The 26077-nt window shown below is 36.9% G+C and overlaps 1 protein-coding gene across 13 annotated transcripts in view; it reads left to right on the top strand.

Moving 5' to 3' along the window:
• Positions 1 to 448: 448 nt before the first annotated feature.
• LOC137237856 (prion-like-(Q/N-rich) domain-bearing protein 25) overlaps positions 449 to 26077 on the top strand; it is a 60812-nt gene continuing 35183 nt past the window's right edge. For 3 of the 13 annotated variants that reach the window (XM_067762147.1, XM_067762156.1, XM_067762146.1), the window contains exon 1: positions 15962 to 17170. In XM_067762147.1, coding sequence (XP_067618248.1) covers positions 17116 to 17170 — 55 coding nt within the window. In that variant the 5' untranslated portion in view covers positions 15962 to 17115. Of the gene's footprint in view, positions 862 to 1196; positions 1220 to 8493; positions 8716 to 15959; positions 17171 to 26077 lie in introns of those variants that run through there. The other 10 variants (XM_067762150.1, XM_067762149.1, XM_067762153.1 and 7 more) reach the window with 9 other exon arrangements.

The raw sequence follows: 26077 nt of genomic DNA, 5'->3' as shown, positions 1-26077 counted from the left end.
GGGTATGGGTAGTTCTCTGCCGGAATACATCCGGTGCGTTCAGATACTCAAAAATCCTGGTACTAGCCTGACTGCCCCAAGATCGAGTTTTTTTATCACTGTGACCGTAGTGGCCTTCTACGACTGGCATGTCGTCCTTGGGAATATCGCCTGCTCGGGTGAAAATTTGTTTTATATAAAAATTTTTGGAGGATGCTCCTCTGCTGGTAAAATTATGAAGAATACCCACAGCTGGGTATAAAAATACAAAACGCATAGTAACAAAAGAAAAAAAAAAACGTTTTGCACGCTTAGACCTAGTCGTTATGACTAGTTGGCGGCACTGTTGTCCTCGTCGTCGTCGTTGTTGTAGCTACAGGAGCGACATTGGGAAGTACAAACAACCGTAAGATACCAGCGGCTGAATGTGGCACTTGAGGGTAATACCAACCGAACGAGTCAGTTGCTTTTAAAGACTTTTTCGGAAAGGATCGAATATAAGTGACGGCGGCGCGCGTAATAATCGAGTGCGCGCTCTATGGCTATAACTAACTAGTTATAACGGTATAAACATACAATTGAGAAGAAATGTTTTGATAGCTCCATAGTGAAAGTGGTTTGAAGCAGAAAAATTGGAAGAAGAAAAAAATTTGCAATAATAATTAAATTTGAAATGGAAAGTGATAATTTGGTGGAAAATAAATTCAAAATGAAAGAAAATAAAAAGAAAAGAAAATAAAAGCAAACGTGACAAAAAAAAAAAAAAACATCAAAAAATTGGTACGTTTTTTAATTGTTTTCTTGGTAAAGGAGGCGGAAAAAAGGCAACAACAGTTAAGAGGTGTGCAGTTATGGGCAATTCCTTATGAAATATATATGCAGGTATATAAGGGTACACCGTTATTTATAATACTTCAAGTGCAGTGGCATAGAAAAAAAAAAAAAAATAATCAATGAAAAGTGCGCGTGAGTGTTTGTTGTTGTTTTGACGACTCACTAATTGCTTGAATGTCTGATTTGTCTAATATCGATTCGAATGTGTGCTAAATACGATTTAAACTTTTAATTGTGTAATATTTAAAACTGACATATTGCAATGATTGTGATAAGTGTTTCATATATAGTTATGTATGCATATGTACATATGTGTACATTGGTATATACAAATTTTAAACATATGTATGCTGTATCGATTAGTAAAAATAAATAAAATTATTTAGCCATGTCCGTCTGTCAGTTTGTATGCAAAGTTGTCCCTCAATTTTTGAAATATGTTAATAAAATTTAGTGAGTGGGTATATTTACGTATCCGGGACCGGCCGAATCGGACCACTATAGCATATATCCCCCATACAACTGATTTTTCCCATTTTAACAGCTAGAGACTTTAAATTTCACCGAATGCTTACGTTTACGTTGTATATTGTTGAGATAAGTGATTCATTGTCATAGCTATTTCATTCAGACCACAAAAATAGTGAAAATTCGCATCCTCACACAAAGTACCTACCTATTTTTATACTCAGCTGAGCTGAGCTCACAGAGATTATTAATTTTGTTAGCATAACGGTACCCCGTAACGGCATAAACTAATCGAGATATATATAGACTTCTATAGGTATATAAAAATGATCTGGGCGAAAAAATAAAGTCATTTAACCATGCCCATCCGTCCGTCCGTCTGTCCGTAAACACGATAACATGAGTACATTTTGTGGTATATTTATGGTATGTAAGTTCCCGGGCACTCATCTCAGATCGCTATTTAAAATGAACGAAATCGGACTATAACCACGCCCACTTTTTCGATATCGAAAATTTCGAAAAACCGTAAAAGTGCGATAATCATTACCAAAGACAGATAAAGTGATGAAACTTGGTAGGTAGGTTAAGCTTATGACGCAGAATAGAAAATCAGTGAAATGTTTGACAATAGGCGTGGCATCGCCCACTTTTAAAATAAGGTAATTTAAAAGTTTTGCAAGCTGTAATTTGGCAGCTGAGTATGTAATGTTCGTTTACACCCGAACTTATCCTTCCTTACTTGTTTAATTCATATTTATCTGAATAATCGCTTAGGTATGTAAATACTTCACAATCTATTTCACATCTTATACACCCGATTATTTGGATATTACGAATGGGATAAGATTATTGTTCAGCCCCATTCATGAAAGGTATGAAGTCTTGGGCACAGCCGAATACAGTCCCCTTCTTACTTGTTTATTTATTTATTTTAATTTCAAACAAGTTTCGAAATTAAATTTCGAACGAAATTAAATTTCGAACGAAATTTCGAATTTAAATAAAAAAAAAATATTCGAATTATAATTTCGGAAAAATTTTAGTTTATATTTAAAAACACTAAGAAACATTTTTAAGTTTTCAAAATTTTTTTCGAAAAAAATTTCGAATTCAGATTTGGAAGAATTTTAAGCTTTTATTTTGATAAAACTAAGGAACATTTAAGAAGTTTCGAAAATGAATTTCGAAAAATTTTCGAATTTAAATCTCGAAAAAATCTAACACATTCATGTTCAGGAATTTTGTTTTCGAAAATTCTACAAATTTACTTATATTTGAAAAAAGCATATATTGCATTACACGTGAAAATAACAATACATAAATATAAATGCATGTACATATGTACATGAATACCTGCATATACTCACATATGTACGTTAACACCTACATACATATATTCATAAGTAAATATATACGTAAGGAAGTCATTAATTTTAATAACTAGTTTTCGGCAAATTTAATGATTATTGATTGTGTTGATAGTCGGAATACATACATATGATACAAATCAAGTAAAGGTGTCTAAGTTCGGGTGTAACCGAACATTATATACTCAGCGTGAGCTTCAATTGTACATTTCAGCTAAATTACTTTTCTGCATAACACGTGGCACCGCCCGTTTAAAAGAAAAATGTCTCCCCATTTCCTCTTACAGTAAAACTTGATAAGTGAAATATCATTGATCCAAAACTAGTTTTTGTTAAGTTATAGCTTATTATTCTAGTCTACGACCCTTTTAAACTTGTTTTAAGTATATCTCAGTTGCCGTGGTCTTTAACCGATCCCGTCCATTTTTACTAAAAATATTTTCTGCTATAAGGAAAATATGTGTACACAATTTCATTACGAAATGTTACGTTTTCCGAAACATAAACAAATGCTTAGTCAGTGCCACGCCCATTTTTTAAAATTTGATGTTTTTCCTATTTTTTGTTATAAATCTACTTGGGAAATGAAATAACATTGATTTAAAGCTCTTTTTTGCAAAGATATAGCTTATTTTATTCATCCACGACTCTTTTAAAAATCTTTTATATAAAAGGGGCGTGGTCTTTAACCGATTTCGTTAATTTTTCTTCAAAGCATTCCTTATAGTAAAGGCAACCTCTCTGTCGAATTTTGTTACGATAGGTTTATCGATTTTTGATTTATGATTAACAATATTTGTAAAATTTAATGGGGTGCCACATCCATTTTAAAAATGTTTTCAAATTTTTATCAAGAGTCTTCAATATCAGTCCACATTTCAAATTTCAACATTCTAGGTGTATTATTTACTAAATAGTCAGGTTTTTTGTGTATTCCAAAATGTTATATATATAAAAAGTGGGCGTGGTTATCATCCGATTTCGCTCATTTTCAATACCAATCTATTTTGGGTCCAGATAAGCTCGTGCACCAAATTTGGTGAAGATATCTGAATATTTACTCAAGTTATCGTGTTAACGGACGGACGGACATGGCTCAATCAAAATTTTTTTCGATACTGATGATTTTGATATATGGAAGTCTATATCTATCTCGATTCCTTTATACCTGTACAACCAACCGTTATCCAATCAAAGTTAATATACTCTGTGTGCAAAGCACTCTGAGTATAAAAATATATATATATAAATTTTTATATACAGCGAAGTTCGGCCGTATTAAGGGTTGCTACAAAAAAAAAAACACAATATACATATGTACATAAGAACAATAAAATTGCATTTGTATACCTTTGAGTAGATAAGCTTTTTATGTGTTACATGCAGGTGAAATAAATACATATTTAGTTTGGTATTCTGTGAAATCACATACACACACATATGAGTGTATTAGGGTAGGTAAATTTTTTGCGATTAAACTTTGATCACACAAATGTGACCTTTGTTCACATGAGAGGACGTGATATTTATTTTTTTAGTATAATCCATCTATTTAGCCAGTTTTATAGTTGGATTCGTGTTAGTTGCTTAATATTAATATTTTCGATTTTTTTGATATCGAAAAGCAGGCTTAGCTATTATTTTATTTAAAAGAAATCAAAGATTTTTCTATCTTAGTTAACTTAAGGACTTGTGTGTTTTTTACTACTGACAATGTCTGAAAGTAAGAGCGGTACTCTACTCTGAAAATTTTTTCAGTGCATATTTTCAAATTTTTCTTTTCGAAACCGTTCGACCTACTCTATTAATCGACCGTTTTTCATTATTCGAACAATTTGCTGTAAAGCTCTTAAAAAATTCTGGCCCAGTCGGGATTGTTTTAGGTACACAGTTAAATAGCTTGAGCATAATTCTACTTTTTTGTACTACATTTACGACCAAACCAAATTTGGTTTCAGTTATAGATTATACTGTTCTTCCCGAAAAAATGAGTGAATGAATTGGGGTTCAGGTTGAAACTAAAGAGGTCTACACTTGCAGCTATTAAAAAAGAAGAAATATGGTTGGCGGTGGCCTGGTTTCGAACCGACGTGCTACCCATTCTACCCACTGAACAATCACATCTTTGTAGAAAACATATTGTGACGAATATGAGTGACACTAAGTGATACTCACATCCCTAGACTGATGCTAAGTAAATAAAGTCACAACAACAATAAAGCAGACAGTCACTTGTATATACATAAACGAATCAATCAATATGTCTACACATATGTACGTATACGCAGCTGAGAAGCAACGCACAACCACATGCATATCTCTGAGATACTCCCGAAAGTATGCAATGAGAGAAGCTATAAAATCGTGCAATTGTAGTTACAGCTGAGAAATTTGATAGCTGATGGCCAACTAGTAGATTCTAGAAATGGAAGCGCCTAGAAGATGCGAACGAGGAAATCAAAGAGTATAAAAGGCAGCGACATATAAAGGCGATAGAATCAGTTTCAATTAAGATGCTATCTAGCGAGCAATAGCAGTATTATTTGAAAATAGTAGAGTTATTTATTGTGAAGTACTTTAATAAAGGCCATTTTGCATTATTAAATATTGGAGTTATTTATTCAACAGTTCGAACTTAGCAGAAGGGCAAATAAGAGGATTTGCAGTAAATTCGTTACAATATCAAAGCACCTCCTATGTATAAGAAAATGTTTCGAAAAAGAATCTATGACTTGCAGCACTTTTCAGAAAGAACATTTTTTAAAATAAAATTTTCGTCAACAAGTTTAAACTTTTGGGGTTTGTTTTAAAAGCAGACATGTATACAAGTATCTATTTTCAGATCTTTTTTAAACTTTTTTGGTTTTGTTTTAAAAGGATTTTAGTACTTTAGACTTATTATTCAAATAATTTTTAAATGGACACTGATAAAATTTAAAAATACAGTATCAAATTGAGAGGTTTCCAATTTAGTACAATAAAAGTTTTAAAAATTGGTTGAACCGCTTAACTGTTTAAAATTTAGGCTGAAATTTCTAACCGTGTACTAATCAAGATCATTTGGGCATCTGCTGAGAATAATCCGGGATTATTTACACGACTGCTTCGGGATCATTCCAGTACTATTTCGGGACCATATTGAGACAATTATGGTATCAACTTGAGATCATTTCGGAGTCATAACGAGATATTTTTGATATTATATTAGAGAATATTTCGCGAAAATTTCGGGACTAATTTTGAAAAATTACGGTATTGTTCGAAAAAATTCAATTATGAGTACTAAAAATTATAGTGCTATTATTATTATCGCCTTGCTATCAGCATATTATTGGTTTGTTATCGAAAGTTATCCGTTTACTATCGGCAAATAATCGCTTTGTTGTCTGTTTATTATCGAAAAGTTATGGATTTGCTATCGATAAGTTTTCGATATGTTATCGAAAAAATAACCATTTCATATTGATATGTTATTAGAATGATATCGCAATGTTACCGAAAGATATCGATTTGTTTTAGATTTACTATCGAAATAATAACTAAAACTTTTCTATAGCAAATCGATAACTTTTCATTAACTAATCGCTCGTTTTTAGCTCCTCGGCAACACTTTGATAACTTGAGTAAATATTGAGATATCTTCACCAAATTTGGTACACGAGCTTATCTGGACCCAGAATAGATTGGTATTGAAAATGAGCGAAATCGCGGGTCGTGGACGAATAAAATAAGCTATATCTTTGCAAAAAAGAGCTTTGTATCAATAGTATTTCATTTCCAAGTGGATTTATAGCAATAAATAGGGAAATTTTCAAATTTAATTTCGGGAACCATAACTCGAAGAAAAATTAGTTCAGAATAGAACCATATATATATTTTTATTGCGCAGCCTTGTAACACTAGGTGTGTTTTTTTTACACGCGTATCCGTTTACGTTTGCGCGTAAAAAAACGCTTATCCTCACTTAGATAATAGTTAGGGGAGCCATCTAGCGGCAGTGGTTAACTAACTAGCTACAGAACAGGGAGTACCTAAAATCGGAGACATAAATCTCTGGTGGCCATAGTGTATAACATATAGCTGAATCGGTTGCGATGAATAGTGGATACACACCATTAGTGCTGAGGTGAAACATAGACACATATGTCAAATGTCGACCATTTTGAACATCCACGTCGATGGCACTACGCTACCGACTGTCCTACACCCCAAAATCTTGGGTGTGATGTTTGATCAGGATCTACATTTTGGTGAGCACGCAGCCGCAATTGTACCGAAAATCCAGAGCCATAATAAAATCCTCAAATCCCTTGCTGGCAGTACTTGGGGAAAATACAAAGAAACGCTCATTACCACATACAAAGCAATTGGCCAGCCGATTGCATGCTACGCGTCCCCTATATGGTCGCCAATCCTAAAAATTACCCACTGGAAGAAGCTACAGGCCTGCCAAAATACTGCCCTCATAACCGCCACGGGCTATCTTCTTATGTCTCCAGAACACCATCTACATAATAAGGTAAGAATACTCCCCATCAGGGAGAGGAATGAGATGCTAATCAAACAGTTCCTTTTGAATACCCAGAAACCTGGCCATCCCAACAGACATCTGATTGATGAGCCAACACCGCCTAGGGACTTAAGGAGTCATCTCCGCAAGCATTATGAGGAAATGCGGCACCTGAAAACTCAGCCGTATGAAGAAAAAAAAAACATAAGCAGGTCCTCAGTGAACTCCACAAACAGGCGTCGGACCTTTATGCCAGGAATTTCCCGGTGAATCAAGTACTCAAAGAACAGTACCCAAAACTTGCGGAAGAGAAACGCACACTACCCAGGGAAACGCGTGTCACTCTAGCTCAACTTCGATCTGGATACTGTAACAGGTTAAACTCTTAAGCACCTATCCAGAATCAACCCCGACATACAAAATGTATGCTCGGCTTGCATTGTGTACCCACATGACACCAACCATCTCCTTAATTGTAATGTGGAACCAACGCCTCTAACACCCCTTTCATTATGGTCCACCCCTGTTGAAACAGCACGTTTCCTTGGACTCCCGTTAGAGGATATTGGTGACAATTTGTGATCGGTCGCAGCTATTAAGTGGGGCGTAGCACTGCTAAAACAACAACAACATATACACATATTTCAGTTACATCTGAGTATAATGCATATTGAAATTTAGTAGTACTAATTTTATGCGAAGCAATTTCAGAGATGTATTTAAAGTTTGGCGCTTAGGAGTCCATATAAAGTTTAAGCGTAAACGTCTACAGATGTAAAAAAAAAACATGGCTACTATTAAGCACACAAAACAAACAACAACAGCATTTCAAGCGTTCAGCTGGGTATGTAATGTCCGGTTTCACCCGAACTTAGACTTCCTTACTTGTTTATTTTATATTTATATTAAAAATCGCATAGGTATATACACCTGTTCACTATATATATCTATTCTCTTATACAACCGATTATTTGGATATTACGAATGGGACAATATTTGTTCAGCCCAATTCATGAAAGGTATGAAGTCTTCGACACAGCCTAAGACAGTCCCGCCCTTACTTGTTGAAATTAACTTTGAGCTAAAAAATTTATCTGCCGCTCTGCAAGTGTGCCTTAATCATCAGAATATAAAAAATAACGAATTATTATTGAGAATTGTGTGTTTTTTTATAAGTAGGTATAAGGTCGGAAATTCGCCTTTGAATTGTAGAACAACTTCCATTTGGAAAATCAGATCCACCCTAAAATGCATATTTATTTTATTTACACCTACATATGTACATATATGACTACAAGCATACTCACCGCATAACTAATCATTGACATACAGATGTGGAATTTAACAAAAAATTTTTCTTAACAAAATCCAAAGTACTTATGCTGATAAATATTCAATAATATTAATGTGAAATTAAGTGAATAAAATGTTCAAATATTTTTTGAAAACATTTATAAATTTCGAATTCTGGAAAGTTAAACATTGAAACTATACAACTGCACAAAAGTAAACAAAAATTTCTTGGAAAACTTGGATATTCGTTAGACTGCATTGGTATGTATAGCAATCAAAAATGTATTTCTTTAAAAATAGTTACAATAGAACATGGCATTATATTTTTAAGTTACACAAACCACGCCTATTTATTATTTCATTTGAGTGTCTAATTTTACGGCGTATGTAGTAGAAAGGAGCAAAAATAGTTTTGCTATTAGCAGGGCCGTAGAGAGAAAATCCGGGCCCGGGACTAAACAATTTACGGGCCCCTATAAAAAATCTACTAATACATTTGATTAATTTGAATTAAAAACGTCTTATTCATGAATCGTTAGTGATGGATTACATCAAAAAAAATTTTTCCCACATCAACCAAATGATTTTTGTACTAAGAGCTGAAAACAAAATTAACACAGAATATTTACTATTGTAACGAATTTAGGGAAATTCCGCTTATTCCAAACCTTCTGCTAACGTTCGAATCGCTAAACTGTTGAATAAATAACTCCAATATTCAATAATGCAAAATGGTGTTTATTAGACTACTAAATCAAAACTGATTAGTCATGCTTCAGCTTGCACTGCTTTTATACTCTCGGTTTCCTCGTTCACCCATTTCTCCTAAGGTCTAGTAATTTCGTGAACTTCATGCTTGGTTACCAGGTATATACATGTATATTTGTAGTTTGCAGCCATATGCGGGTGTATATGTAAGTAATACATCGGCTGATGATGACATGCGTTTGTGAGTATCTCTCTGCTGCCTTGCATGTACGTGTGCACATGACGATTGACTTGTTTACGTGCATACGAGTGGCTGTTTAGTATCGGCTTAGTGATGATATTATCGCTTAGTGATGATAATATTTGTCACACTATACTGTTTTATTGTATCGTAGAAATAAAATTCTCTTTTAACAGCCACATATTGTTTCAAATAATCTTTTCTAGTTATTTGGTAACATTTTAATATATTTTTGATAAATTTAATGATGATTATAAATTTTAATTATTCAATATAGAAGGTTCGGATATCAAAGAGTGGCTTTTCTTGCTTTTTTCGCTGCAAAATTTTTTATAATAATATCAAAATTTAACTGTCTTGCCAAATCGTATTCAACACAAAGCGTGGCAAGTCCTGAAACTCGCTCTGGAGATGAACGCGTTCTATGAAAGTTTTTGATTCTTGAAAGGACGCTGAAGGAACGTTCTGCACTAGCTACAGTGACAGGTATAGTGCAAAAGATAGCAACACAAATGTTGGGGAAATTGTATACAGGTTTTGAACATAGATGGCATTTAGCAATTTCAATGGAGACAGACCTTTATCAAAATTTGCTTCGTAAATGTGTTTCAAGTGAATTATTTCGCATTCTAATCTTTGAGAAATGTCCGACATATTTTTCGACAAAACTTTTCTGCGCTCGCCTGAACGGTAGTTTCATACATGTCTTCAAATTGCCACAGGAAAGAAAACGTTTCGCTCAAATTTCTCATAGCTGCAAATCGTTCAGTAATGCCAGTGATTACCGAATCAACGATCACCAGGAATGTATTGTTCTTAAAATCAGACTCTGAATCATCCGTAATCATCTCATTTAAATTATATTCAGAACGTCCTTTGGGGTTTCTCTTTCGAATGTCCGGAAACTTTGGCGAGATGTTCAATTGAATAGCAACTGTTTTGCATTCGTTTAAAATTGTTTCCCATTGGTTCCTGATCAACTTCAAATCACCTAATAAGGTATTAAGATGTCGGACCTTGTTGTTGTTGTTGTTGTAGCGATAAGGTATTTTCGTGTGGTGGCAGTTTATCGTATAGCTTCTTCTATACCTGGAATTTCGAATATCCGCACAGCAAATTTTAGGTCGATTTAAAGTATTGGTGTTTAAAAGACGACATGGTAGGCAATAAAAAGCATTGCTACTGGCACTCCACACTAACTAGTCACGCTCCACTTTATCTCAATTTGGCAAGATTCTGTTTAACAACGAGGTAGGAAATGCCTCGTCATGACAATCACGTGGAAAAATAACAGGACACTTTTGATGACCTCGACGAATTATTTCGTTGACTTCTTCAGATCGCAAAAACTCATTATTCACGGTACCGATATCGAAGACGTTTAAATAATTTGGACTTTGATACAGATTTGGTGGTACTGTTGGAAGACTTTTTGAAGATGAACCTTCATCAGTGTCACCACGAAAACTTTACGATTTCGGATTCATGTAAACATACATTTTTGTTTGATGTTTTTATTGTCGCAAAATATCATTATCAATATTCGTTGCTTTTGAAATGCGGCTTAAAATTTGCACATGGAACAACTAAAGACCCTCCGGAATTAAAAAAATGGTTTAGTACCTCTAAATCGCGGGCCCCCTGAGAAACCCCGGGGACCGGGGGGAATCCCCCCATTCCCCCTCCCCTCTCGTCGGGCCTGGCTATAAGAACATTAATGGATTTTTTCTTCTAAAAACAAAACATATGTCAAACAGAGTATTTAGAAAAAAGATTAATTAGGCAAGCATAAAAATATCATAAAATTTTGTATGAATAGAATAAATAGCCAGGTGAGCCTAGCTTTCTCTCTTCTCTCTCTATACCATTCTCTTCTACTTTCTTCTTATTATTTTCTATCTCCCATTCCATTTATCTCCCTCACACCCCCATACCCACTCCCAGTCCCATTCCCACTCCCCTTCCCACTTAAACTCTCAATCTTACTACAATTCTCACTCTCACTCCCACTCTTGCCCCAATTCTTACTCCAACTACCACTCCAACTCTCACTCCCAATCTCGGATTTAAACAAAATAGTGCGACCCCACAAACTGCGCTAGTTACCGCGGAATAAGCCTATCTATCTAGTGTTCTGTACGAAAGACTGAAGCATAAAGTCAACGAACTGATTGGACCTTATCAATACGGCAAATAACTCTATTGAATAAGCGATACTTTTGACTGAGTGGGCAAATGAATAGTAAAGTTCTCTCTCGACGAATAAAAATCACGCTTTACAAGCCACTCATCACACCTGTCCAGATTTATGGCTCGGAAAGATAGGATGTCTTGGAATAACATGCGATGGCTTTTGGAGTATTTGAAAGAAATTATGTACATTCAGAACACTGGATCAATGTCTGCCGTCGATCATAACGATATCAGTTATGTTTTGTGTTCTTCGATTGAGAGGCAGTCAAGTAGCTTCGTGTATAATTCGTGTATATCATAGTTCGAGTCGTGACGAAATCAAATAACCTCAACCTGTTGGAAGATGTTACAAAGACGACTTCCTTTCTCATTCTGGATATAAATTAGCCAAGCATGATTTTTTTATCATGGCGAGGGCTGTCATCGCATGCATATTATAGTTTCTCATAGGAGAAGTTCTTATATTCTTCCACCGCATCATGTACTAAGTGAAAATCTCACATTGTGGCTGTTCGAGGCTATACGCTTGTTCACAACCATTCGCGGCAGTACAAAATATCTTTCCCACCCCGTCCATGTGTCACCCTATTGTCCTACTGTCTTGCCCCGTACTACGTGCTTCCTGTATGGAGGTGATTTCAACCTTTGCCTTCACAGAAAAATCAGCCAGCTGAAAGAGTACCGAATTTCCAGACCATAAAAAGCAAATCTCGCTCTAACTAATTACGGTGTCCAGAACGAAGTTGGCTCGGAGGGACTCGTGTCTGCCTTGGTACCATGATTTCGTCTTCTGCAAAATTGGATAGTTTATAATAGAGTCCACCGGGCGCGATCCAGCGAAGGTGTTTACCTACTCAGTGTGAATTAGGCCTAGCGTGTCGTTATGCTTCTCTGAATCAAATGGCTAAACGGGTAGGTGACGAATCTTATCACAATGCTTACAGAGATTTTTCCTCTTTCATGTAGACGGAGCTAGATCAAGAGGTCGTTTGTTGGGATGTCCAGTTTTGTGACAATTCAGCAAAATCTATCTGTTCTCCTATTGAAGGACCGCGTCCAGCTGCCATTATAGTGCAGTCGTCGGCACAGGAAATTGTAGCAACTTCTTCTGATGTGGAAGGCAGCTTTGATATGTAGAAATCAAACAGAAGTGTGAAAATCTCTGTGAATTTTGCGGAAGCCATGCTGATGGGTGACTAAGCGAAGATTCACAGTAAAATTCCTCATTTCGCGATTTTCAACGTCTTCGCTAGTAGCAAAAGATGAGTATCGGCTGATATGACCAATATTCAGCTGGTTTCACAGGCTTTCGCAGCAGGGGATTAACCTAGCCCTTCTCCATTGTGCTGGATTGACAAAGACTTCAACGACAAGTTGTGAACGTGTTTCAGGATAGTTTACTACCGCATCGCCAACGTGTACAAGCATTGGCATGGCTATACCGTCTGGGCTTATTGGGTTGGAGGGTTTGGCCTTTATAATGGCTTCTTCAACCTATGTGCGGGTAATGGTAATGGGCGGGACGACGTTCTTGTGCTTATGTACCTGTCTGTCGGGTTCCACAAAGATTTCACGGTTGACCACAATTTATCAGCACCCGTAGAAATATTACAGCTCTTAAGATGATCTTCCTATTCCGCAAGTTGTGTTCACCAGCTGCATATTATCTAAGTTGAGAAATGAGGTTATCTAGGGCCGAGCTGTCACGCTAGGTCATGTGTTTTGCTAGGGCTGCAGCTTCGGGCGGGAAATGTGGTATGATTTTAGGTATTTTACCCCCCGGAATCAAGCGTGCCGAAGTCGAAACGAATGAATGCGGAACGCGCGCTTTCCTTGCCGGACATCAGTATGAGAGGGGGAGGGCAGCAAAAGATTGATTTGTGAAAGTTTTGTGATCTTTCCAATTTGTATCTTGGAAAAAAATGAAAGTTCACGGATCAGAGGTGAATAAATAAGTTGATTGCCGTATTGAGGGGATATGGGCAGGTGGTCGGATGTTAGGCTGCCATTCAACGCAGTTCATAAGTTCTGCACTGACAATGGAAGTGTTTGGCGAGCTGTGACACTTACCTCCAATCCGAGTGGGAGCCTCGCCGTTTACCCTGCAGAATATCGTATTGATATCGCAGTGCTAGTTCCTTGCCTCTGCTGTCGGTTGGCAGGCAAAAATGGCAGATATCGTCGTGGATATAGCTCGGCGGCCTAACCGCTTGGCCTTTATATTGTCAGAATAGCAGTAAGTTATTAAATGAATGGGTTAAGTTCGTTTACTATTTTTTAAATTTTCGCATATATCGAGAGCTGAGTGGAATATCCCCATGATTCGGCGCCCGCGTATCAACTGGTCCGGAAAAAGACGCACAAAAAAACATGGATGATGCAAAATAGATAGCTCAAATTAATGGCTTTTACTGTCCGTATTTTTTTTGTATACCTTTTTATAGTTCTGTTTAAATATACAATAAGGCAGAGTTCAATAATTATTTCTTCACGTATTCACCGGCCTCCCAAATCTGTGGTCAGCAAGCGTAGCTAGACAATCATTCCATCTGACTACTTTCAAGCACGCAACGATCACAAAATATGAAATAATTACAACTTTTTCATGATCTTAGTATTTTTGTTCATTTTTCATTTGGCTTGCTTTACTTAGCAAATAAAATTATATTCTTAGAGTTGGTGGGAGTATTTAAGTAATCAAATAAACGACCTGCACAATTAAATATGTTTTAATGTACTTTTGAAGCAAGAAGAAATCTAATAACCTTTTATAAATGTAAAAACAAAAGCTTGTCTTTGTCCTTGCACTCCTTTTTCCCCTCTCTTTTACTTTTCTTTTGCATGCAGCAATAGCGTTAAAAGATGTTTACATTCTGCTCTTTTGTTGGAAATTTAGAGCCAGAGATATCAATCACGTGCAAATGCGGTAGGTTTTTGTTTATTGTTTTATTATTGGTATGACTTATAAAAAATTGTAATTTCAAAAAATATAATAAAATAAATTATAATTAAATGCAATAAAAAAAAAAAAATAAAAAAAGAAACAAAACAAAATAAAATAAAATGAAATGAAATGTAACGAAAAAAATAAATAAAAAACATCATATAAGACAAAACAAAATGAAATTAAATTAAATAAAAAATAAAAATAAATAAATAACTTATTTAATAATTTGGGAAAAATTTAAGCAACATGACATCAGGACGAACAAGGCCCCCAGCGGGTAAGGGGGTCAGAATATACCCGCGGTAGGTATGCCTGTCGTAAGAGGCGACTAAAATACCAGATTCAAGGGGTGTGTAGCGCAACCCTTCAGGTTGCCAGCGCAATATATAGCTTCTCCAAACCCAATTGTCAACCTCACCTATCCGCGGCGAATCCTGTTTCACTAACAGACGAGGCTCTGGCGACCCCAAGCTCCTCATGGAACTTGGGGTGGGGAGGGAGGGGATGGCCTGAAGGTTTAATGTGGCCACATAAATCGTTCCCGGGATGGTCGGGCTAGTACCTTAATGGTGCTGTGGTACCGGAGCGTACCGGATTTGTATCCGGCAAAGGACCATCACATCGATAACACTCCCCAAAGCCTTCGGGGAGCAACCTTATCGCTACAACAACAACAACAACAGGACGGACAAGGAGACAGCTGTTGCGATTTACCTTTTTTTTTATATTTAAATCTCTTCAAAGCCTTTTCTCCCGGGAGTGGGATTCGAACCCGAACTCCTACGATGGTTGAAGTGTTATAAACGCCATGATGCCATACGAAGTATGTACTATGCATAAAGCAAATATGCCAAGAAGGCAATTGGGGGAACATTTACAACAACTAAGGCATGTCGTGGCTGAATGCGTGTATAACACTTCAACCATCGTAGGAGTGCAGGTTCGAATCCCACTCCCGGGAGAAAAGGCTTTGAAGAGATTTAAAAAAAAAAAAGTATAACCTTGTCCGTCCTGGTGTCACGTTGTATAAATTTTTCCCAAATTATTAAATAAATTATAAATTAAAAATTGCTTCAAATATTTTCATACATTTAAAGAAATAAGGGTAATCCCCGCTTAAAACTCATTCAAATAATAAAAATTAAAATAAAAAAAAAAAAACGAAAAAAAAATACAACGAAATAAAATGAAATGGAATGGAATGAAATAAAATAACATAAAATAAAATAAAATAAAATAAAACAAAATGAAATAAAGTAAAAATAAAATAAAATAAAGTAAAATAAAATAAAAGAAAATAAAATAAAACAAAATAAAATAAAATAAAAGAAATAAAAAATGAGATTTACATTAAAAAAATTTAAAATAAAATACAATAAAAAAGTTTAATGAAGGAAGGGAAAGAAAGAAAACGGAAATAAAAGGAAAGGAAAGAAATGGAAATAAAAAGGAAGAAAATTAAATTAAAGGAAAATAAACGCAACGGAACGAAAAGAAAGCAAAGGAAGGGAAAGAAAGGAAAATGAAAAGAAAGGAAAGGAAAGGAAAGAGAAGGAAAGTGAAGGAAAGGAATTAGAAGAAAAGAAAAAAAAAAAAGAAATGAAATAAAATGAAGAATTGGATAGTAATGCATAGGTTTATTGTTCTATGTAGCATACTTAGTGACCAATGCAGTGGTTGAATTTCAACCCCTTGGCCAACTCTAGTTAATAAAAAATCCCGTTGGTCACCATCACTGTGTATCCCCACAACTTATTTAGCAATATATGTGAAGCTACGCGAGAAAGGGCCCCTAAATCGAATGCTGTTGATTTAACACGGCAAAGTTACTATCGACTTTATAAAGCTTTCATAATTGGAAATGCATGGCGGTAGCTGTGGTGTGATGGATTCTGGGTTCACGCCCCCGGCAAAGCAAGATCAAAATTTTAGAAACAAGTTTTTTCAATTAGAAGAATTTTTTTCTATGCGGGGTAGCCCGTCGGCAATGTTTGGCAAGCACTGCGAGTGTATTCCTGTCATGAAAAGTTTCTTAGTGAAAACTCATCTGCCTTGCAGATGCCGTTCGGAGTCGGCATTAAACAAGTAGGTCCCGTCCCGCCAATTTGTAAGAAAAACTAAAAGGAGCACGACGGAAATTGGAAGAGAATGTCATTATTCTAAAACTTTCCATAAACTGAAAAAACTGAATGCATAACTTTTCACTTGCATTCAAGGGTTAATAGTAATGTATACAATGTTAAAGACTTCAAGTAATTGAACTTATAGTGAGTGCACGAGACAAGCATTTTAGCTAAGTACATAAGTGACGATACGCATAATATATATGCACAATAATACTAACAAAGAATCAAACAATTCGCCGATTTATTATATCGTTTACAATAAAATCGATGAGATAAGCACCTGTGCAAGTTTTGTAGAATTCTTTGATGATTAGATTAACGCCAAACGATTATGGGAAATAAGTCGTTTAAGAAATAGAAAACTTTTTGTATTTCACATGCTTGGTAAATATTGCTTTGCAGTTGTAATTAAGAGCGCATAGAGAGTTACTGTGAAGTTGTGGGAAATGAATTTAATTTCGCGCGTCGTGGTAGTGTTGGCCTTCTTTGAAATCCTTACAGGTATACTTCATATACATTTGCGTACTAAAAACTAATAGAAAATAGTAATTTTTTTGGTAGCTGAAGTGCATTAGTGAACAGTGTAAGCATTTGAAACTCTAGAGTAGCTGTAGCAGCAAAAAATATGCTTGTCCGGCTCTGAGCATGAACAGAGCATAGAGCAGAGCCGTAGCATAAACAACTGATAGCATTTCTTATGCTCTGCTATGAGCTACGTCGTGTTTTAGGGGGAAGTAAATATCAGAAAAAAACTCCAAACGAAGTAGTGTAGCGAGAGCAAAAAAAAAATTTATTGCTATTTGCTTTTATGGGCATTGTTATGCCGACCTTTGTATTTTCTCTTTTTTTTTGGTTTTTGTAGCAGATGTAGCGTTGAAATTATGTTGATTTTGTACTTGTGGTTTCATTTGTAGGTCTTTACGTTGTTGTTGTATCTCTCTCGACACCGTCTATTATTCCGAGCAATATATCAGGATAGCTATGATGAGCGAATTGTAGAGCTTTGTTCGTCGAGAGGTAACCTTATTTCTCAATTTTCTATTCAGTCCAAAGTAGCACTAGTTGTTAAGAATAATTCTCCCTTTGATTTCTAAGCTGAGAGTGTTTTCGCTGTTGATGCTGGTTTCCAAATACACGCAGTCGTTCACAGTCTCGAATTCATATCCGTCAACTGTGACGAGGTTGCGGAAAGCGTAGCTTCGTTCTTGGATGACAGCAAGTACTACGTCTTGTCCCCATTTACTGCAATATCAACTTATTTTGCCTCTTTATGTAATCCAGAAAAGGTAGAACTCACAGCGCGTTTGCTAAGTCCAACAAGATCGATGATATGCTCACGGCTTGATTGTACCATCACGGGTTTGTTCTGTTGCTTGAATTATTTACTCCATTATTTTCTTTCGAATGGTTCGGAGAGGTCCTTACCAACCAGTTCTTACGGAGATGGTGGTGTTGCTCAACGTCATTTGACAGATCCTTATTAAATTTGCAGGGAACTTAAATTGAGACATTATAAATAAGATTATCTGGGTCCCGGGCCATAATGATATCCCGGAGAACTGTCAAGCGGATCTCTTAGCCCGCAGCGGCACAACCGAACCGGATGAAGGTGGTTGTAGGGATTTCGGGATTCCGCTGGCCACCTGTGGTTTGCTCCTCCATAGCTGGGCCTCGAATCAGCTCAGCAAATGTTGGGCGGACATCACCTCTTGCAGGGTAGCAAAAACTTTCTGGCCGAAAGTGGATTGCGGAGGAAGGTCTGCCGAAATAATTGGGTTCACTAAGGCTCACCTACCAATGGTCATTGGGGTTTTGACAGGGCACTGTCCAATGCGGTACGTCTCAATATACTGGAAACTCCATCCTGCTGTAGCTGTATGGAGGATGATGAGGTGGAATCATAAAATCACTTTATGCTTGATTGCCCAGCTTTTGGCAGAACTAGGCGAAAGTACTTCGGTCGCGACTCACTTGGATCTCCCGAGGATTTATCGAAGGTTGAGATCGGTATAATTCTCTATGTAGATAGATCTACGTCACCGTTATTTTTGTTGTATGTGGTATCACAACGGACCTTCGTGTTCTCCAAGTGAGCTTTCCTTATCAGGCCAGCTATCACCTAACCTAACCCAACCTAACTTAAATTCAGACATAGCGTTATCGTGAGTCTTCTCCAGTATCGTAAAGATCAAGGCAATAGTAGTCTTACTGGGTCTGAAGCCGCACTGATAAGGTATAATCAGTTCGTTGACTATGGACCATGGAAAGCTTTTCAGTGAAAATTCATTTGCCTTGCAGCTGCAGTTCGGAGTCAGAATAAAACATGCAGGACCCGTCGCGCCAATTCGTAAGAAAAAAAGCTCGTCCTAAATCTCCTTGGACGTAAACCGCGCCAATTTGTTATGTATATATTTTTTTGCTTGATGAAAATAATGTCACCGACGTTGCTCAGCTCGCTGTCCTTTTGAAATGGAACTTTTCCATTCGATAAAGTGACGACATTTTCTCCATTAATAAGAGTGGTAATAACTTATTACGTCGTACCGTAGGTGTGATTTAGGCAGAGCTAAGTGTAATGGGCAGCGTGATTTGAATAACGACAGTGATTGTGAATGTAATCTACGCAGGCCTGAAGCACAACTATGACCGCAAGCATAAACAAAACCATAACCTCAACTTGTCTGTGTAACTCTACCCGTACCCATAACCATATGAGGTGGCTTTTGTCAGTCAGTCCACCCCAACGGAATAAAAATACACCATTTTTACGCTAAGATCGACAGCAGCTTTTTGTAACAAGAGCGTGGGGGAGATGATTTGGCTTATCTAATTGCGACACTTAGCAAGGTTAGGTTAGGTTGCACTGGCCGGTCTATGAGGACCTCACATAGACTCAGTGAGTCCGTAGTGTTACCAGAAGTTTGTTTTAACGACCAAACTGCAAAACCCTATCAAAAACCAGGACCTATATTTTAAATAACTCCGTCCTCTTGGCAAATACTAGAAACTTCCTGGGACTTAAGCAACCTGCTACTTCTATATCTGACAGCTGTATCACTCCTAAAAGCTGCAGTCTTAGCCTGGCAAGCGCAGGGTACGAGCACAGAACGTGCTCGATCGTTTGCTCCTCCAACCCGCACTTCCTACATCTGCTACCACTGACCAAGTCTAATTTAATGGAATGTGACGCCAGGAGGCAGTGTCCAGTCAGAATACCCATCATGAGTCTACAGTCCTCTCTTTTTAATGATAGAAGCCACTTTGTTAGTCTAAGGTTGTAAGACCTACACATAATATTCGACACTTTACAGCCCCGCGCTTGAACCCACGCCTTTCCCGCTTGGTCGATCATGTGCATCTCTCGCCTTCGCTTAATCTCGCCATGTCTAATTGGGACGTCTACGGAGCAAGCTGCAAGGGATGCGCCCTTTTTAGCTAAGTGGCATACTATTTTTTACTATTTAAGTAAAGTTAATTCAATAACCTACTTACTTAATTGGCGTTTAACCGTTTAAATGGTTATGACCATCCAAAAGGCTTGCCAGTCATTTACCGTTGGGCTATCTGGCGCCAATTGGTCACACCAAGGGAGTTTAAATCGTTTTCCACCTGGTCGTTCCAGTGGTGTGAGGGCTGCCCTCTTCCACTGCTTCCATAGGCGGGTTCCTATAAGAATACTTTTCTTGGTCGAAGCTTTATCTTTAAATCGCATAATCTGGCCTAGCCAGCATAGCCGTTTTGTTTTTATTCACTGAACCATGTTGGCGTCTGCATAAAGCACGTAGAGCTCATAACTAAATATGTATCGGTACTCGCCATCGACGACGCCCATAAATCTATTGAATAAATTTTTGAGCACTCCCAGAGCCGTCTCATCTGTTGTTGTCATGATCCATGCTTTTGCCCCATATAGCAGGACGGGTATTGGAAGTGACTTGTATAGCATGATCTCGTTTGTCTCGGGAGGGCTTAACTTTTCAATTGCCTACTTAGTCGAAAGTAGCATTTGTTGGCAAAAGTGGCTGACGTTATTGTTTGTGTAACGAAGGCTCTTGCTATTTCGAAATTATGGCTGCCAACCAGTTTGGAGTGATGTCAATCTGGGTCACCCTGCCAGAAACCTGAACAGCTCGGTGAGGTCTAATTCTGACTGAGCTGCTTAACGCTGTACACGTTTTGTGGAGACACCATATTCAGACCTAGCGGCATATAGGCTGCTCATTTTCGTACTTTCGAAGGCGGCTCGACGAAGAGGTGTCAATTTTTTTCGCAATTTTTTTCCTAAGATTTGGCATATGGTGAAAATCTTGTCAATGGTAGATTTACCGTCTGAAGCCGCATTCAAAAAGTTCAATCAGCCAATTCACGTTGGTCTTCAATCTTTCGCACAATACTTTTGACTAGACCTCGTCTGCTATATATGGATTGGGCAAAGAACACGTAGATATTTCGCCCAGCTCTGCTTTGTTATAATAAAGTGAGATAATGGTGGTGTGAGTACCCTCAGAAATTTAGCTTACTATCTCTTAGCAAAGTCTTTTGCTATTTTCTACTTAATACGTTTGTCGAATCAGTAAAGTTCAACTAATAAGTAAATCAATACAATACCTACATAACTACCATATATATACATAATGTAGATATTGTAAAGATTTTTGGGAAACTCCGCTTATTTGCAACCTTCTATTAACGTTCGAATCACTAAACTTTTGAATAAATAACTTCACTTCTCAATAATGCAAAATGGCCTTTACTAACACTACTACTTCTCGACAGATAGCGTGCTTAAATCAAACTGATTGGTCGTGCCTCAACTGTTACTGCTCGTTTCCTCGTTGGCATATTTCTAGGCGCTTCTATTTCTAGAATTTACTAGTTAGTTACCCGCTATAAAATTACCAGCTATAACTACGTTTATAGCTTCTCATATGCGCGTGTATATATGAGTGATACTTGCACAAATTATTGCCTACTTTTGTGAGCAACTCAGATAAGATATATGCATGTGTTTGTGCGTTTTCTCTTCGCTGGGTGTACGTACATAAGTGTAGACATAATGATTGATTCGTTTATGTACATTCAAGTGACTGCTTGCTTTATTGTTGTTGTGGCTTTATTTACTTAGTATCAGATTAGTGATGAGAGTATCACTTAGTGTCACTAATATTCGTCACAATATTATATAGGTTAGGTTAGGTTGAAATGGCCGGTCAATAAAGGGCTCGCATAGACTTAATATGTCCATAGTGTTACCAGAATTTGTTTGATGACCAAACGGAAGAACCCTAATCAGGTGTCAGGATAGATGTTATAGAATAATTCCGTCCTCTTGGTAAATACCAGAAGTTTTATAGGACCCAGCTTAATTGCTGCCTCGAGATCTGGCAACTCTGCCGCTCCTAATAGCTGGAGCCTTGACTTGGCTAGCGCATGACATGAACACAGAACTTGTTCAACTGTTTCTTCCTGCAGCTCACACTTCTTACACTTGCTGTTACTGACGAGGCCTAACTTATAAGCATGTGATGCCAGAAGGCAGTGCCCAGTAAGTATGCCCATCGTGAGCCTTAAGTCTTATCTCTTCAGAGATATGAGCCACTATGTGAGTCTAATATCGTAGGCTTTGCACATGATCTTAGAAATTTTGCAGCCCCCCTTTTTGTCCACGTCTTTCCTGCTTGATGGATCATATGCAACTCTTGTCTCCTTTTGATTTCTCCTAAACAGAATGGGACGTCTATCGTCGACTGACCTTTTCGTTACCAGTAAACAGCAGACCCAACCCCTTCCGCTAATTTGGAACCATATATATACACATGTAGAATATGTTCTGTCATTTCTGCACCCCGGCACCAACCCTCCGGTTCAATTGTATCTCTTTCGAAGCTCGGGCAGAGGACCATATATTCTGATTGCCCGATATTAAATGGCGCTATACTACTGTGCTCATAAGGCTTGCACTCAAGCTGCCCCGATTCCTTAAGTCTTGTTACAGCTGCTAACATGATGTTTTTGGCCGTTAGGTCTGCAGGCCGGATGTGTAGAATGGCATGCAATGCTGTTGCTGGGGTAGTTTTTAAGGCTCACGTTGTGCTAATCATTAATAATAATAATAGAGTGCCGGGGAGGCTTTCTTCGCTCTCTCTTTCACATGGAGTTTCCACGACAACTTACTATCTAGTATAACTCCTAAATACTTTGTGCTATATTTTTCTTGCAACGTTACCCCTCCAAGCTTAGATTTAGTCCATTTAAAGACCTTATACTTCCTAGTAAATAATACTAGATCGGTTTCGCGCATTGGCGCTTAACCCAACTCCAGTTGCCCAGGCATGTACATACCGAAGTGCCTGATCCATTAGATAGCTGATATTTGTTAGGCATCTGCCGCTTATGATGGACTGTAACGTTATTTGCATATGCCGTAAGTTTGACTGGTCCTTCGTTGAACCGCCTAAGCAGTTTGTTTATAACTAGCGATAGATATATTATAAATATGCATAAAGCTATGTATTTAGGTCTTTTTGTCACACTGACCTAATTATATTAAGAAAAAATTTCTCTTATCATAACAAAATTAAATGCTATTTAAATTATAATTCCATTACTAACAAGTAAGGAAGGCGAAGTTCGGGTGTAAGCGAACATTACATACTCAGCTGAGAGCTTTGGAGACAAAATGAGGGAGAATAACCATATAGTAAAATGAACCTAGAATAACCCTGGAATGTGTTTGTATGACATGGGTATCAAATGAAAGGTGTTAATGAGTATTTTATAAGGGAGTAGCCCTAAGTTGTATATGTGAAGGCGTTTCGAGATATCGACCAAAATGTGGACCAGGGTAACCCAGAGCATCATCTGTCGGGTACCGCTAATTTATTTATAAATGTAATACCACGAACAGTATTCCTGCCATGATTCCAAGGGCTTTTGATTTCGCCCTGCAGAACTTTTCCATTTTCTTCTACTCAATATGGTAGGTTTCACGCCCATTTTACAAAGTTTTTTCTAAAGTTATAGTTTGCGTCAAAAAAGCAATCCAATCATCATGTTTCATCCCTTTTTCGTATTTGGTATAGAATTACATATAGCATTTTTTTCGCTTTTCCAAATTTTCGATATCGAAAAAGTGGGCGTGTCATAGTCGGATTTCGCCCATTTTTATTACCAAGATAAAGTGAGCTCAGATAAGTACGTGAACTAAGTTTAGTAAAGATATATCGATTTTTTCTCAAGTTATCGTGTTAACGGCCGAGCGGAAGGACAGACGGTTAGGTTAGGTTAGGACAGACGGTCGACTGTGTATAAAAACTGGGCGTGGCTTCAACCGATTGGTAAATTTATGTTCGACTTATGCCATTAAAAGTAATATAGACAAATTTAATGATAAAGGGGTATTTTGTGGCACCATATCATTACTGGAGTTGAATGTTGACTTAAGTTACTTATGTATATACTGTAAAGATATTAAATTTTTGTTAAAATTTGACTTTTAAAATTTTTTTGTTAAAAAGTGGGCGTGTTTCTCATCCGATTTTGCTAATTTTTATTTAGCATACATATAGTAACAGGAGTAATATTCCTGCCAAATTTCATCATAATATCTTTAACGACTGCCAAATTACTGCTTGCAAAACTTCTAAATTACCTTCTTTTAAAAGTGGGCGCTGCCACGCCCATTGTCCAAAACTTTACTAATTTTTTATTTTGCGTCATAAGGTCAATGCACCTACCAAGTTTCATCGTATTATCCGTCTTTGGTAATGAATTATCGCACTTCTTCGGTTTTTCCAAATTTTTGATATCGAAAAAGTGGGCGTGGTTGTTGTTCGATTTCGTTCATTTTAAATAGCGATCTGAGATGAGCACCCAGGAATCGACATACCAAAGTTCATCAAGATACCTCAAAATTTACTCAAGTTATCGTGTTTACGGGCGGACGAACAGACGGACGGACGGACGGACATGGCTAAATGAATTTCTTTTTTCGCCCAGATCATTTTGATATATAGAAATCTATATCAATCTCGATTAGTTTATGCCGTTACGGGGTTCCGTTGTGCGAACAAAATTAATATACTCTGTGAGCTCCGCTCAGCTGAGTATAAAAATGCACTTTTTAGTTTTATAATAGAATTGTCCCAGACTATAATTGAATAATAGCACGAAATATGTATCTAAAAAATCAATAAGTCAAAGGTGTTGTATAAAATTGCATTCCACATGTGGTTGCCTATAAAAATAGCTAAGTACACAAAAAAATAATTACACTTCACTTTATTCATTTCATTAATATGCTTATAACCTTAAATCTGTTAGGAGTGTCCTTCCTGGGGCTATGGTACGTAAACAAATTTTTTTAATAACACAAACGGTTTATTATTTGGTATAATAAATAAGTAAAATCAGGGCAGATATGCAGGTGAAAAAATTAGTGGAAAGTTATTATCACAAATTCATTTCCAATACTTCCCATAGGCTGCAATACATTTTAGTGAAAACAAGTAAGAAAGTCCAAGTTCGGGTGAAACCGAACATAACATACCCAGCAGTGCACTTGAAACGCTGTTGTTATTTTCTTTGTGTGGTTAATAGTGTTATAGAGCTGCGCAATAATACATATATGGTTCTATTCTGAACTCATTTTCGTTCAAATGAAGCAAAAAGGATAAAGAGGCTACCACTAGAGCGGGTAAAAATGCCATTTTCCTTAAGATAGAGGAACTGCAGCATTTGTGGTATAGCGTTTAGTTTTTGGGTTATTTTGAACAAACCATTAGTCCAATTCAGGTCTTTTTGGTCACATTTTGTTTAGTGAAATATCATGTATCACCAACAGTTTACAATTTAGAAGACAAATTTCGGGTGAACCCGAAATGCCGCTTCCCCAAAAGTTGGCGGGTAATGTGGTACGAAAACGTAGTCTAGTTTAGTATAATATACCATTTAACCTCAAAAATAACCAGATCAGCTTTACTAAAGAAAATATTAAATAAATTGTTTTAAAATTCGCCAATTTTATTAATAATAGATAAATAGCTTCTCAAAAGATTAATTAAAATGCCTTCTTTGCTCAACTTTAGTTGATATTAAAAACAAGTAAGGAAGGTTAAGTTCGGGTGTAACCCAACATTACATACTCAGTTGAGAGCTATGGTGACAACATAAGGGAAAATAACCATGTAGGAAAATGAACCGAGGGAAACCCTGGAATGTGTTTGTATGACATGTGTATCAAATGAAAGGCATTAAAGAGTATTTTATGAGGGAGTGGGCCATAGTTCTATAGGTAGACGCCATTTAGGGATATCGCCATAAATGTGGATCAGGGTTGAATCTAGAATTTGTTTGTACGATATGGGTATCAAATGGAAGGTGTTAATGAGTATTTTAAAAGGGAGTAAT

This window comes from Eurosta solidaginis, chromosome 1, assembly GCF_040869045.1.
Source record: "Eurosta solidaginis isolate ZX-2024a chromosome 1, ASM4086904v1, whole genome shotgun sequence".
Classification (NCBI taxonomy): domain Eukaryota; kingdom Metazoa; phylum Arthropoda; class Insecta; order Diptera; family Tephritidae; genus Eurosta; species Eurosta solidaginis.
Note: the sequence above shows the minus strand (reverse complement) of the source record. Positions and strands in the feature narration are given on the sequence as shown.